Source organism: Morus notabilis, unplaced genomic scaffold, assembly GCF_000414095.1.
Source record: "Morus notabilis unplaced genomic scaffold, ASM41409v2 Scaffold250, whole genome shotgun sequence".
Lineage (NCBI taxonomy): Eukaryota > Viridiplantae > Streptophyta > Magnoliopsida > Rosales > Moraceae > Morus > Morus notabilis.
The window spans coordinates 328,650-344,539 of NW_010358072.1; the positions used below are offsets into that span (position 1 = coordinate 328,650).

Here is a 15,890-nt window from a genome sequence, read left to right on the forward strand (position 1 = left end):
AAATGCTATACTGATACGGTTGTGTTACGAACCGTCGTATGTGTATTAGATTATGTCATTTTTTTTAAGGAAAATTTCATTGTAAATTTAACAAAATACATACTTACAAATAGTCGCAAATGACCGCCAATTACAAGAGAGTTCAACCCCGAACATAAATTAGATCCATCAATAAAGACAGATAAAGTACAAGGGTGAATACAAATGCCGAGACCTAACGAGAAAAGACCCGCTCGACACTCAAAATCGGGCGCGATCAATGCTCATTACAAAGAACCATTACAGTCAATGAATAAATCTAATCGGCCGACACAAAACCCAAATACTAGAGACATGAGCGATATAGCCTAGAAACAAATCTAGCCGTAGACTAACACACAAACCATCAATAACCAACTCAGAAGTGGAACACACGTGGGAGACCATCTTCGTTATTATAGCACTACGACATAGCGAAAACAACATTGCCTTTATTAAAATTAACAGAACGCTACAAAAACTATGAGTGGCCTAAACACCGGTGACAAGCCGGCCGCCACAGTACGAAGGCCAAAGAAATTAGATATGAGCAGAGCCATCGTAGAAGAAGCGGGATACCTGCCGATGAATTCGAACACACAAATAACCTGAACGAAGCCACTGCATCATAGATCCACCAAAAACCTCTTGTGACCCCTCCCTCGAACCACACAGATGAGGGGGCCAAAGCCCCAGAGCAGTGGTACCACCAAATTCAACGCTCAAGATCTACGCCTCCATTGTCAACAATCCGAGCACATTAATTACCAATCAAACCCGTACTGCCTCAACTACCATCTCAAGGGCCGAGAGTCTAGCCATCAGCCAATAACGGTGCCAGACTCTGACTCTAAGAAGGAATATCTTAATGTGATTTTGATTCAATTTAACATTCATAAAACATACACTAATATCAATAGAGTATTTACAATGCAAAGCTTGTTTTATTTTTTCCCTTTGAAATAATCTTGTCTTTACGATAAACTTCAACAGCTATCGTTCCAAATAAATCCGGTACGTCTAACAAATATACCGAAAATCAACATTGATTATATGCTATGAACTCGTAGTAATTAGTTACGCAACAGTAAACTATTAATTAATTATATCTTTACCATCTCTTTCAAAACTTTGATTTGTGAACTTTGGTGCATGCACGTTGTTGTAGATTTGGCCTTAAGACTTAGTTGGATTGATTGTTTTATTGTTTTGATCCCCTTCTGTAATTACCGATATAATTAACCACTAATACTCAAAAGTAGTAGATCTTCCTCATAATTAACAACATGTAGCCAGCGGCGCTTGAAAACTGCCGAGAGATTTTGCGTCATATTATTCTGAGGGACGAACAAAGACACCCAACACATGTATTTTTATATTAATATCTGAACCTAATATCCCTTATAGGAGACAACATTAGCTAGACATAACTTAGCATATAAATATACTTTTCCAAAAAAATAATAATAGAGAGAGAGAGAGAGAGAGAGAGAGAGAGAGAGAGAGAAAAACTAGGCATAAACATACAAGGACTTATTCCTGGCCAGAGTACGCTCTTCTCTCGTGCCCTTTTCTTAAATCATGCCAAGCTGAAAGTCATGTGACTCCAAAAGGCAGAAAAGGGAATCTCAAGATATTGCACCAAACATGAATCTTCCTATGTGTATTGCGAATAAAAAATTTTAGCGCAAAAAAAAAAAAAAAAAAAAAAAAGTAATATATGCCACATATAATATGTATGTGGGTGGAGAGAGAAAGAGGATTTTGTTAATCATGCCCACTTGATTATTAATGGGTAGTCAAATTATGGTGCTTGGATAATCATATATAAACAAGTTCATTGGGTTTCTTGTTAGGATATCTTCCAGATAGTAGATGCGTGATCCTCCAAGATGTGGTAGGCAGCAACTCCAAAGCAAGTGCATTTTATCTTAACTAGTTTTTTTTTTTTTTTTTTCCTTTCAAAGTATATCTTAACTTGGTTTTTAGTGAAGAAAAAAAATATGGAACGCAAGGTGTCATATACCTACTGTATTTTAACGTTAAATTTGATTAAAAACACGTTAAAATGAAGAGTGTATAAAATTTTTAATATAAAAAATTACTTATAATTTATTTTTTCTGATGAAATTCTCCATCTAATACACATCTAACATTTCAAAATAAAATTCTACCGATACGATATATCAAAATTTGAAACTTAAAAAATAAAGCCCTATTGCAGCAAAAGTAGCCGGTACATACCTAACAAACATGTGCTACTTCTGTCGCATTTTCTTGTCATGTTGCTGCCAAATCCTTAGTCCAATTTTGTAAATTCAAGTAATTCATGTATTAGGACCGGATATTATTATTGCTAATCACTCTTTCAAAGAAAAAACATTGTGCAAAAAAGGACTTGGTCTTTATCTTTAGTTGTTTACAACTTTCCATTTGTTCGAAAGAAAGGAGGAGATATATATATAGTTGTATAAAATAATAATTAGGGTTTATGCACAGACAAGAAAGTAAATTAAAAAAAAGAAAAATAGAGAATTTATTTTTAAGAGTGTATGAGTCTGAATTTTTATTCTTAATAAATATTTTTTTATTAGTATAATTATTTAATTAAAAAAATTATGAATCAAAAATATAAAATAAAAATCATGACTCATGCACTTTTAAAAAATATTTTTCAAAATTACCTTAAAAAAAAGCTTGAAAGATAAACTTAAAAGGGGTTAAGTGATAGAAACCTCTTAACATAGAAAAGTTCAGTCACGTCATCTAATGATAAAATTAACTTTCCACACCATATCTATCCAAAACCACACGTTATAGGTTTTCTCCACTAAAATGATACACTGCAGAATAGTGGGTATTCAACTTTGAGATGATTTGCCACTTTTTTTTTTCTTTTTTATTTTCTTCACGTTCTTTTCTTCTTCTTTTTTTTTTTTTTTTTGGGTATAAATTGGTTCTCAGTGTCTCACTTTGTGACTCCACTAAGCCTCAAAATAATTCCCTGTTTTGTCTGTATTTGTATTACCACACAATTATGGTCCGTGCTTTGTATGTGGAAAGACAATGAAAAAGAAATGTGTATTTTATTTTTGGGTAATGGAGTACGAGTGAAAACCGTGGGAGGCAACACTTGAATTGGGATACTACCTCCAAAAAATAAAAATAAAAATAAAAATAAAAACTCTAGTCCTTTTTCATAATCTTTTTTTTTTTTTTTTTTTTTTTAGAGATCATTAGTCAATCAAACATTTTTTTTTATTTTATCCAATTTTCAATAGAACAGCTAACAATTAGTTGGAAGTTGTGGTCTCGTTCGTTTCGCTGATTCGAATTTAAAATTTGAGTTGAAATGTGATTTTATGTAAGAGCTTTTTACTGTAATAAAAAAGTTAGATGTGACTGTTTGTGAGAACTTTTTACTGTAGCAAAACTCAAATTCTAAACTCGAATCAGCGAAATGAACGAATGAGGCGGTTTACACTTAGGCCCCGTTCATTTCGCCGATTCGAGTTTAGAATTCGAGTTTTGTTATAGTAAAAAGCTCTCAGAAATAATCACATCTAACTTTTTTACTACAGTAAAAAGTTCTCACATAAAATCACATCTCAATTCAAATTAAAAACTCAAATCAACGAAGTGAACACACGCTTAACTTCTAAAACTATATGCACATATAATGTGGCGGCGATTCTATGACACATATTTTGTTTCTTGAAGGGACATATGTGCAATGATTTGGTTACTAAGTCATGAGTACTTTCATTATCAAGCGAATGTTGTCAAGTCAATATAAAAGCAATGGGGTACTTACGTAGCAGATTATTTTGTAGTCTATTTATTAAGTTTTTAATTTGAATTAAGATATAATATTTTTTGAGAGTTTTTAATTTTAATAAAAAAAATTAAATGTGATATTTTTTAAGTACTTTTAATTATAAAAATTTAAAATTAAAACTTTAATCAATAAAATGAACAATGTCTTTATTTATGAGTAATGCTAGAGACAATAATTTTAATCTTAATTTTTATATATTAACTGACGTGTTATATGAGTTTGTATCTTTTTATTAATAAATGTAAACTCTTATTATTAATTAACGTGATAATATTTTAAACACTTATTAATATAAACATGATAACTTACATACCACATTTAATATATAAAAATTAAGATTAAAATTGGTGTCACTAACCTTCTTTATTTATTTTTAAAAATGGGCTTTATGCTCAAAGGGGCAATTGTGGGTTTGCAATATTCTTCGTTTGTGTTAACATACATAAGAAGATACAAACGCAATTACATCAAGAATGGACTCATAGCATTCAACTGAACTTGTAAACAAGTACCAAAAATTATACTTCTGGTTTGTCAGAGTGTTCCTAATATATATTTTCAATTGATTTGGATTATACTACGACTAAAGTAAAATGTTTCGTTCCTCTTCTTCTTGTTGTTGGTTTTTTTTTTTTTTTTTTTTTTTTTTTTTTTCCAAGAACTGCAAATACAGATGTCTTTGTATAAGCTTTATATAGTTTAATAGGCATTGTAATACGCTTTAACTCTGAAAAGAGGAGCCTAATAAAGGTAAACCGGCCTGATACATAAATAATAATAAAGAGAAAAAAAAAAAGTCTGATAAAAACCAATAAATATTGAAATTTGGGTGTGGGAAAGCTGCATTAGCCGTGAAGCACGCTCACGCGGGCCTTTGTGCCTGCCTGCCACCTGCCACCTGCCATTTACGACGTTTGCGTTCCAAATCCAAAGCCTATGAATTTTAAATTTTTAATAATTCTAGAATTTTACAATTTTGAAAATCAATGCCAAATAATTATCAATTAAGTACTGAAACTCAGAAATCAGAATTATCATGACACAAGTACTACTTGTCAATTTCCAAATATTCTAACTTCTTTTTTGACCAATTGTGTTCCCCGCCATCTTTACAACCCTTTGACTTGAGAAGCCAAAATGAAGATGCATAAATAAACGTTTTGATATGTACATGTTTCATTGTTTCTTCTCCTTTTCTGTTGTTATCATTTCACTTTAGGCTTACTATACAAAACAACGTAATACATGCAATTTTTTCCCCCACCAATCTTAGTAGTTAATAGATTGCTTTAAGACTAGATCAATGAGGAATGGATTTTATCCTATGAAAACATGTACATTTTATTTTTGCTAAAACAAAAACATGTTAACATTTAAAGTTAGTAGAAGACAAATGTTTAATAAAGGTAAGTTTGGCTGTCAAATTGATATAAAATGGTTTAAAATTAGTCAAATGCTTCATGAGTGGTTATTTAGCAAATGGAGAAAAGAAGACCCAAAATTTTTGCAAGATTTCCCCGCCCCCCCCCCCCCCCCCCCCAAAAAAAAATTTCAGAACATATTGAAAATAATTAATGTACTTTTTAAATGTAACGTCAATAAATATGTTTTGTATATATCCCTAACTACATAAGATATCTCGCCATCAAAACGTAACTATGAATTTAATGTGCTCAAAAATTGCAAAACAATAAAGAAAAGAGGATATGATGGACCATTATAACTCAAAAGATGAACTTGCTAGAAGCTTTCGAAAGGAATAAAGAAGACTTTCTTTGCTCGTCAAAGGAATAAAATTAAATTATATACATTTACGTATATAAAAATAAAATCGTGTAAATGCTCGCAAATTGGTTTGTATTTTGTACCTTTCGGTCGCCGATAAATAAGTGATAAGAATAACATTGACTTTAAAAAAAAAAAAAAAGGAAAAAGATAGGGAATATATATTGTAATAATTGTGAAATTTCGATTCTCACCTAACTTAATGGTAATAACCTTGCTTTGACTTTTTTTAATCACCGAGACAAAGCTCGAGTAAGTAGGGAGAAAAAAAAATTAGAAAGGTTTACCAATTATTAATGCTGAGATTCAAACCTCATAAACCGCGCGTGTGGTACACGCGCTGGCTAATCTCATCCAAGCCAATTCCATTTTGGCATCACATTCCACTAATTACCAAAACTAGAAAAATATATTAAAAAAAAAGTGGTCAATTTCATCAAAGTCTACAAGTTTCTCATTTACCCAGCTTTTACAGTCCAACATACGTAGATTAGATTCCATCTCTTTTCCTTCTTTCTCTCTCCACTGTCTTAGAGAGAGAGAGAGAGAGAGAGACAGACAGACAGAAAAAGGAAGAACTAAATTTTAATTTAATTGTATTCCATGTTTCCCAAATCGCATTCCTTGATCAACTCCCTCTTTCCATAATAGCTCCCCATTAATTCTCCTCCAAAATCCTTCTTCAAATTAACTCCCCCGTATCTCTTTCGCTTTTTATGGACTCTTGGTTTCGTTTAAAGCCATAGAAACAGAGACCTTCTTTTCCATTCAAACCGTGCCAGTTCAAGACTTTTTTTTTTTTTCCGTTTTTGCTCGGGAAAAATGACCGTTGAGCAGAGAAATGATGACCCCAGAGATCAGTTTCCCATTGGAATGCGTGTTCTCGCCGTCGACGACGACCCCACTTGTCTATTGCTTCTCGAAACTCTTCTCCGTCGATGCCAATATCACGGTTCGTTTCGCTTTCTTTTTGAGTTTGCTTGGTTTGTTCTAGAGCTTTCTAAAAATGGGTTGTTTGTCTTTTGTATTAATTTCTCAGAATTAAGATCTTTTTGCTTCCCGTTTGATAGATTTTGTTTGTTCTGTCTGTTGGTTAGAATTTTATTAACTGGATTTCGCGGGGGTCTTGTGGGAATTATTAGATTTCGAATCCGCTTCTTAGAACCTTAAATTTTGTAAAAAATTCATATTTTTTTTTCTCAGAAGGATGCATAGAATCTTAGATTTATGCCTTTCTATTATGGGTTCTTTTTGCAGTTACAACGACTAGCCAGGCAATCACGGCATTGAATATGTTGAGAGAAGATAAAAACAGGTTTGACCTGGTTATCAGTGATGTGCATATGCCAGACATGGATGGATTTAAGCTGCTTGAGCTTGTGGGGCTTGAGATGGACCTTCCTGTTATAAGTAAGCCAGAAATATTGTAGATACGTTTTCTTTTTTTTTTTGTTTTCTGTTTTTTGGTATCAAATTTTATGACTTATTTCTCTTTTATATGAATCACCCTTTATAGATTTAACGCCAAGGTTGTCGAATTTCAACACACGATATTATCACTTATTTGAAAGAATTTAAGCGAGGAGTTAATCTGAATTCCGAAGAAAGAAATAGAGGATGATCTTAGGAATTTAAGATTTCTTTGTTGGAGCTTGTTAAGCATTTTGTTTTAAAGTTTGGATTTTGGATTTAATTTCAAATTATATTTTCCCTAGTGTTGTCCGCAAATGGGGATACCAGGCTTGTGATGAAGGGAATCACTCATGGAGCTTGTGATTATTTGCTTAAACCCATTCGAATCGAGGAGCTGAAGAACATCTGGCAACATGTGATTAGGAGGAAGAAGTTTGATTCTACGAACCAAAAAACATCCGGGAATCAGGACAGGTCTAATGATGGGGGTGGTGAGGGAGAATTGGTGTCAGCAGGGACAGGAAATTCAGATCACAGTGGGAAGGTCAACAAGAAACGTAAGGACCAGAATGAAGATGATGATGAGGACCCTGACGAGAATGGACATGATAATGACGACCCATCGACTCAAAAGAAGCCTCGAGTTGTTTGGTCTGTCGAGCTGCATCGCAAGTTTGTGGCAGCTGTTAATCAATTGGGCATTGACAGTATGTTCTTAACTATCAACTGAAGTTAATTGACAATATGTGGCATTCTTATTCAAATTAGTTGTTGAAGTTTGTTTTTTAAGGTCTTTGACTCACAAGCTATTCCTATGGTAAATTGTTAAATTCTTTAATCTGAGCACCTCATACTTTTGCCTCTTTGAGGAGCTTCTTTCACGTAGGAGAAATATTGTGATTACTAGTTTCAATCTTGATGTTATTCCTGATGCAGAAGCTGTACCTAAAAAGATTCTAGATTTGATGAATGTTGAGAAGCTTACGAGAGAAAATGTGGCAAGCCATCTCCAGGTATTAGATGCTACTCTTTCTTTCCTTAACTGAATATGGCATATGCTTTACATTTCCGAGAAATTTAATAGTTTTATCTTTTGCTTACAGAAATATAGGCTTTATCTTAAAAGAATCAGCTGTGTGGCAAACCAACAAGCTAATATGGTGGTAGCCTTGAGCAGTTCGGATTCTTCTTATTTGCACATGAATTCTATGAATGGACTTGGAAATTTCAATCCACTAACTGGATCAATGCAGTTCCAAAACCCTGCTTTCAGATCCTTCCCACCTGGCGGGATGATTGGAAGATTGAACACGCCTTCTGGTCTGGGCCTGCGTGGTCTTCCTTCTTCAGGAATGATTCAATTGGGCCACGCTCAAACTTCGGGCAATTCGAACAATCAAGTGAAATTCCAACCCGTCACACTCCAAGGAAACAATAATGGGAGCATACTTCCAGGAATCCCAATGCCATATGAACTTGATCAACAACGCAATAAGGGTCTTCACATTGGAGACCTTTCCACCACTATCGATGATACTGCAGTTTTCCCTCTTTCCAACAGTCTTCCTGATGTGAAAATAGCAACCGGTAATGGCTCAAATAATGTTATTAGTGTCACAAACAACATGTTGATGCTAGGACACTGCCAAGACGCCCAAGCTGGAAGAGAATTTGGAAATCACTCCTCTGTCTCAGTGGCCCCCTTAAAACCTGAATTTTGTTCCCCTTTGCAAGATCCTGGTAGATGCAATGAAAATTGGGCGAATTCTGTTCAGCCATCTGGGTTCCAATCGAATTCTTTTCCATTAAACGACCGACAGAAGCACGCTGCTCTTCATCGTAGCAGCTCAAGGGATAACATGTCTGTGATGGCCTCACAAATTGGTGTCAACCAATTTGATGCTTCTTCCATAGCTTCGGCCTCTTTTCGGCCTGACAATTCGCTATCAGATTCCCAATCTTCCATGATTCAGGGGTGGGGTAACCTCCATAAGCAAGATTCTTCGTGCCGTCCAAATCTCATGTCCAGCTCAATGAACTCTTTGGTTCCTGTTAATGGTGGTTTGGGTCCTTTGGAACAGGGTTTGGACTTAAAGAACCCCATGTACCACAGAAACATGGATTTCGATTCAATGGGACAACCAAATTATGTTGATCCCTTGATGGTGAAGTATGAAGAGGTTGAAAAGTCAACCATGGAGACGTTGAAACTAAAGCAAGCGTATCTCATGGACCAACAGAGGCCACAGGGCAGTTACATGTCCAATAACTTTGACCCTTTGGGAGATGTTGTGAGTGCTATGATGAAACAGGTAATCTTGCGTGTACTTTTTTCTTATACTGTTTAGTTTACTATCATGGTATTTTCTCTTTAACATTAATAGCAATGTTGGTGCTATCTTTGTATATGTTTGATTTGCACTTATAAAGAACTCGTCACATCTTTGTCCCTCCTGACAAAAATCGTGAATTGAGGTTTATGTTGGGAATATGGATCGGTCCACTTGAAATAATTATTCAACTTTCAACGATCTGACCTGGGTTTTCGGCAAGTGTCTTCTACCAAGTTGAGAAAGTCCTTTTCGTGCCATTTAAAATACTTGAATGCTTTTTAATTCTACCCTTCTTGAATGAGTGAGTGCCTTCAGTTTCAGTCTTTCAGACCAGTTCAGCAAAAACTGTTTTCCCAAGTTGACAAGTGTTTGTATATTTTTTTAGTTTTCTGGTAGATGTTGCAGTTTTGAACGGTGAGATCTATGATGATTTTTTTTTTTTTTTCATGCCATACCACAGAATTCTTCGTCTATCGTATGTTGAGTTTCATAATTTTGGCTTTGGTGATGCAGGAACAAGATAAGGCCGAAGGAGAATTCGATGCTTATCCTCTTCGGGTGTAAGGAGACAAATTAAATGAAGATTTTCTTTACAAGCTAGATGGATTCGCAATGGAACTACGCCGTGTAAATTTTACAGCATTTTGACTCTGTATGATCCACTTTTGTCCCCTTTTTTATTATTTATTACTAGCTAGCAAGTTAGCAAGAGTCACTCAGCTTCCTTTTCTCTAGTTTAAGCGCAGGATTAGTCAGCTTGCACAATTGTTTGAGGGATATATTATTAATAAAGGTATTTTCTTTTCAAGATATATATAGTTTATAAAATAATAAAAGGACATTGTTGGCGATGGGGCCAAAAAGACAATTCATAATGCGGTGAATTATCAGTAGTTGATTACACGTGCTCCAAGTTTGCATATTTTGTTGAAATCATAGACCCATTTTGTGGAAGTCGTGTACGAGTTAAGAATTATATTTAGATAATTGGAGGACCCCACCAACACTTTGAGAGGCATTTTTTTGGCACTGGTTGACCAAGAGAAGAGCATGTACAATTACAATAATAATATTCCGAGTTTTATTGGTTCTCAACTGTCTTACCAAACGACAAGTCCATATATTTTATTTCTCACATAAGTACATTATTAGACAACTCGGTATGATCAAGAAATCATTAGCACAATACATATAATGATCTCCTAGTGATCTGTTTCCGCAGACCAACTAATTATACTAATTCTCTCGTAATAACACTACACATACCAACTAGTCTGCCAAATTTTGGATACTTAAAACCGATTTTTCAATTATATCACTTGATATCCAAAATTTGGTGGATCAAATTAGTATGCACTCTAGCATTACCAGTAGTAAAGTGTATCTTTTCTTGTCGGTTTTTATTGCGTGGCGGCGAGAAAGTAGGACGAGAAAGCGTTGAGAAATTGCGGAAGCAGTCCGATCCTGACATCGATGGCGAGATGATCATTGGGATTCTGCATGAAATAAGTTACCTGAGGGATTGGAGGGACCAGTGGAGAAACAAAGGCAGATCCTGCAGATCCATTGAAGAAATCAAGCTTGTGAAACGGCATTCTAGTCCAATCAGAGACGAGAGTAAGTTCATTGAGAGGAGGGAGAGGAGCCTGTGGGCCTTGTAGTCCCTCCATGTATGCCTTCACGTACTCATTGTTGCAAGAGTCCTTGGCTTCTCTTATCTTCTCAACTATGGCTTTGTAGCCAAGTTTTTCGACTTCTCCGGCTGATAACGCGACGGAGGCGAGTACGAAGGCGTTGCCGCTGAAACCATTGGGAAGTGGAGGTACTAGTTTGTTCCTGGTGTCCACTGCAAATTGTAGGCACGCCATTTTTTCCTTTCTTAGCCCCATAGCCTTGGTCCTTGCCTGGGAAAGGAAAATAAACCAATGATTCATAAAGTGACGGAGCCAGGAATTTCTATCGGTGGTACTAACAATTGAGACAAAAATTTAATGGTGCTACAAGATTAAATTTTTAATTTTTAAATTTTTAGGGGATTATGTAGATATCGATATAATTCAATATATAGATATACATATCTATGTGTGTGTGTGTGTGTGTGTATATGTATATATATTTAAAAAAAAAAGCAAAAATTGAGTAGAGACTTAAGCCCGTTGTGTCTTAATTAGCTCCGTGTTATATCTTATGGGATCAGTTAAGCAAGGCTAAGTATATAAACCTTTGTTTTTAGGGAGGGGAGATGAAATTTGACGCAAATTGTTATGGTGAATTTGATCAACTACTTCAATCAGATTTTATTTTTATTTGACTATATATGGGTTAGTAGTTTATGCGTTGTTTAATATCAGATATTAATTCTTAGCCCCAGTCATGACAAGCTGTGAGACATCTATATTTTCACATGATTTTTGACTAGATAATAAGAAACCTGTATTTGTATTAAATTCACTTCCATAGCATAATAGAGACGTTCAACAATTATCTTTCAATGAATTCAGACGGAACAAATAATATTATCATGAGATATCTCTTTCAAGTGGAAAATGCGCAGCAACTTAACATACATAATATGTATATATTTAAGAATATAATCTTTTTAATTAATAGCAAAATCTATATATTAATCTTTCAAATTAAACAAAATATAATAAATAAAAATAGAATCTATTCAACAGATTTGGAACAACAAAAAACGCGACCAAAAGTGAACAGAGCTGACAACTCAACATACAAACAAGACGTTTTACACTCATTTTATGGTAAAGTTCAGATGTGAAACAAGAACACAACCCTTCATGTAGTCCACGAAACGACAACCTTCAAAATTTGACTTTAGCAATTTTGTTTGTACTATGAAAAATAATCAGTTGTTTGCCACGAAAAAAGGAACTTCACTTGGAAGAAATTCAACCACAAAGTTTCACATATTCCAATTTCTTGGCGTATGAATCCACATATATTTAGCCAAGATATATTCAAAGGTCTTTCATTCTCTTGCGGAAACTATAGGTATATGTATAAACACTCGGAAAAGATGTCACATCTCTAGTTTCTAATGCAAGAAAAAATTCATAACAGAATATATAAGCAACCACAAAACTGCATTTGCAAAAAGAAAAAAAAAAAAAAAAAAAAAAAAAAAAAAAAACAACCACAAAATTGCAGTGACCAAGATAAGTTTATGTGCAGTTTGTTTTGCATGTTTGAACACAATTCAATTTTTTTTTTTAGGCCAATAGTATTTTCTCTTATAAAATTTAAATTTTCTATTCAAACTTATGAATCAAACAGACAATTAGTAACTTTAATTTCATGTCATTCGAGTTTTATTAGAAAAAGTGTAAAACATCAAAAAAGGATTAAAAAAAAAAAATAGAGGATGGATATAATTACCTTCCACAAAAGAGCTGCAAGAACCTCAAAGGACGAACAAGAAAAGCCACCATCCTCTTGGAGAATTCTTCTCTTCAAACTCTCTACAAAAGCGCCGGTCAGATGAAATGTCTTGAAAACAAAACCCTTTCGAATATCCGAAGAACCTGCAGCAACAGAACTAGCACTCTTCTGGAGGTTTCCTTCAGCGGCTGCTTGCATTATCAACTGAAGAAGATGATCTATGGCCGCAGCACCTGTCTTTTGATGATCATAATTTGGATGATTAGTAATTACTTCTTTTGGGGCTTGAGAATTAGAACTACTACTGCCCAACAACAACGTAGGTCTCTCATGCACTGGCTTGAACATCTCCAGATTACTATCTTTGTTTTGTTTCATCATGGTAGCAGAAGAACTAGAAGCCCAAGCACTCAGAAAATTATAAGCAGCGGGTCCGTCGAATAGCGAGTGGCTGCTGCCGATTCCTATGGAGTAGCCTCCGCAACCAAACTTGGTCACCTACATATTATTATGAAGAATTTTCTGAATGAGACATTAATATAACTTAGAAGTTTGATAATTGACTTAAATTTATGATCTATTCATAAAACACACACCATATATAGATAACTCCTATTTTGTGTTATATATTAGTCTTTCTAACGTTAATTAACCAATATTCGGAGCAAGTAATTATATAGATATTTCACTTGTTTGTGGCAAGTCTTTTCAGGATATAATTAATTTGTTTGAAGAATTTACCAAGAATTAGTTATCCCTACGGCCTTGGTTTTGGGTTTATGGGAGGCATGATTCAAAAGCAGTACACTACATGTAACACTCATCAGTCATCACAAACAGATTTTATTGTCTATTGACGACAATGGTCATGATGAGTACCGTTTCTCTTCATCACTGTTTCTTTTTGCAAATACAAGATCTCTCTCTCTCTCTCTCTCTCTCTCTCTCTCTCTCTCTCTCTCTCTCTCTCTCTCTCTTTCTTCCCCTTAAATCGTGGTAGAACAATCCTCACAATTTTTGGTAAGCGCGCTATAGACGAATGCCGGAGACAAGAAAATCTAAATTATTGAGGGAGCTGTCAAAACCCTGGTGAATAAGGATCACTTTAACATGGAAAATTTTCAATTTAATTATAAGTTTTTTCAAATCCCTTGAAACTTTGAAGAGAATTTTCTAGCTTTTATATCCAAGTCCCGAGACTTTTATCCCGAAGTTGAAATTAATTCCAACAAAACTTATTTTATATAATTGCCTAGCAAGAAGCAAGAAAATGTCTATATATACATACATATAACTAGTATCCTCACCTGAGCAACAACTAGTGGCATCTGAGAGAAATTCCCACCAAAATCGGGTTTGTAAACCAACCTTTCAAAGAAATCACAGTACTGAGTGAGATCTCCAAGGTCAGAGATCTTTACCAGCTCGGCCGTTGCTTCGGCGAGAATTGCACCTCTGTTGTTACACCAAAGATTAAGCTTCCCATCATTCGGGTTCAAGCTCAGCCGCCCCGCGGCGGGGTACCAGATCGCCAACGTCTCTTCCAGGCCACACTTGAAGCTGTTGAAAACCGAAGAAAGTGACAAACCCTTGTAAGCATTACACGGGCCGTAAAAGTAAACCAAGTACATAAGATTTGGACATTGCCTGTCCAAGTTGGAGAGGTTCAGAACTTTCTGTGGATGCAAGATTTTTGGGTACACGGATACAGTTTTTGTTACTGAAACTGATCTAGGGCAATTCTCATATTTCGATGCCATGATTAGCCTCTTGCTTCAATGTATTCTTGTTGTGTGAATATAAAGAGAGAGAAAGATGGTACCTATATATACATATATATATATATATATATATTTATGTATATAAACCTAGGTAGCTAGATTAATAATCCTAGGAACCACCAAGGTGTCTGGTGTCCTCTATATATAATTAGTTAAGGTAAAAGGCTAAAGGGGTTTTGCATGGTACTGTTTGTGCATATGGAAAAAGGAAACACATGATCTGGGTTGTCTTACCCTCTAATGTAGCTTGTAGTGTTATCTGGCTCGCACTGGAAAGAATTGTAACGATGACCCACAATTGGTACCTGTGAATATGGTCCATAACATTCAATCTGGTGGACCCAATAATTTCTATTGGTGTGGAACATGTCCCGGGTACGTATTCCCATTTTTCAGGACCCGGTTTTTACGAACCCTTCAAATCAGTTCAAACTTCTTATATCCTTATTTTGTTTAATAGACGGGAGCGCGTGTTTACGAATGTTATCATGTAACATTTAAACCATATATATGTGAATTTACAATACTAGGAAAAGGGCTTAATTTAGAGAGAAAATTTCCTAGGTTTATACAAGTCCGTAGTGCTGTTTGATCTCATAAACACGTGACTTCTAATAATTAAGCAAAATTTTTCTAGTAGGATATTTTTCTAATCGTCCCATTATAAAGTTTGATCAATGAGATTTTTTCCCATACGCCCTATATTAGGCTATATGTATGATTATATACCTTGTAATAACCTTTACATATTATTTATGGTATATGTTTTGCTAAGCTTAATCATGATATTGTAGACGATATTCAACGTTTTTATATTGATATTAAATAATCATGTACATTTACTTAGAAGCATGTCAAATCAAGGCATAATGATCGACATGTGAAATTGTCACATCTAATAGACGAAAAAAATGTACCTTGTCTCCCTACATATACACAAACACACATTGCTCTCAGGTGATATAATATTATCTTGAACATTTTCCGTAAGATTCGTGAAACACATGTACTCCATGATGTCCAGAGAATATATATACATATATTATAGATCTTTTAAATTTTGGGACGGATACAAATATATAGCTTTGATGTTTAGTCCTTTTCTCTTTCTCGTCACAGGCATTGTCGATATCGTCCCTACGTTAATGGACAAATGGTTCAGTTTGTCCCGTTTAGTTTCCTTTTCGTCCAAGCATAGTGCCACGCATGTTGTTGTCAGGAGAGCGTCGATATCGTCAGTATTACAGCAGCATTTTGCATTTCGTTTGCACACGTACGATGACAAAAGAAATTTGCTTACAAATTGTCAACTAATTTATATGT

The 15,890-nt window shown here is 34.8% G+C and overlaps 2 protein-coding genes across 3 annotated transcripts; one reads left to right on the forward strand and one right to left on the reverse strand.

The window, feature by feature from the left end:
* Positions 1 to 6,109: 6,109 nt before the first annotated feature.
* LOC21397602 (two-component response regulator ARR12) lies at positions 6,110 to 10,199 on the forward strand. Of its 2 annotated transcripts, none has more exons than XM_010091650.2 (6): positions 6,110 to 6,593; positions 6,899 to 7,051; positions 7,357 to 7,761; positions 7,991 to 8,067; positions 8,158 to 9,366; positions 9,901 to 10,199. In XM_010091650.2, exons 1-6 carry the CDS (start codon positions 6,464 to 6,466, stop codon positions 9,949 to 9,951), a joined length of 2,025 nt encoding a protein of 674 aa, XP_010089952.1. In that variant the 5' UTR covers positions 6,110 to 6,463; the 3' UTR covers positions 9,952 to 10,199. The 2 variants fall into 2 exon arrangements, with proteins under 2 accessions (XP_010089952.1, XP_024017081.1); XM_024161313.1 differs by having other exon boundaries at positions 8,308 to 9,366.
* Positions 10,200 to 10,285: 86 nt separating this feature from the next.
* On the reverse strand, positions 10,286 to 14,546 carry LOC21397603 (brassinosteroid-related acyltransferase 1). Its single transcript, XM_010091651.2, has 3 exons — positions 14,094 to 14,546; positions 12,784 to 13,284; positions 10,286 to 11,291 (listed from the first exon to the last, which is right to left on the reverse strand). The coding sequence occupies exons 1-3, from the start codon at positions 14,544 to 14,546 to the stop codon at positions 10,788 to 10,790; spliced, it is 1,458 nt and encodes a 485-aa protein (XP_010089953.1). The 3' UTR covers positions 10,286 to 10,787.
* Between the last annotated feature and the right edge of the window lie 1,344 nt (positions 14,547 to 15,890).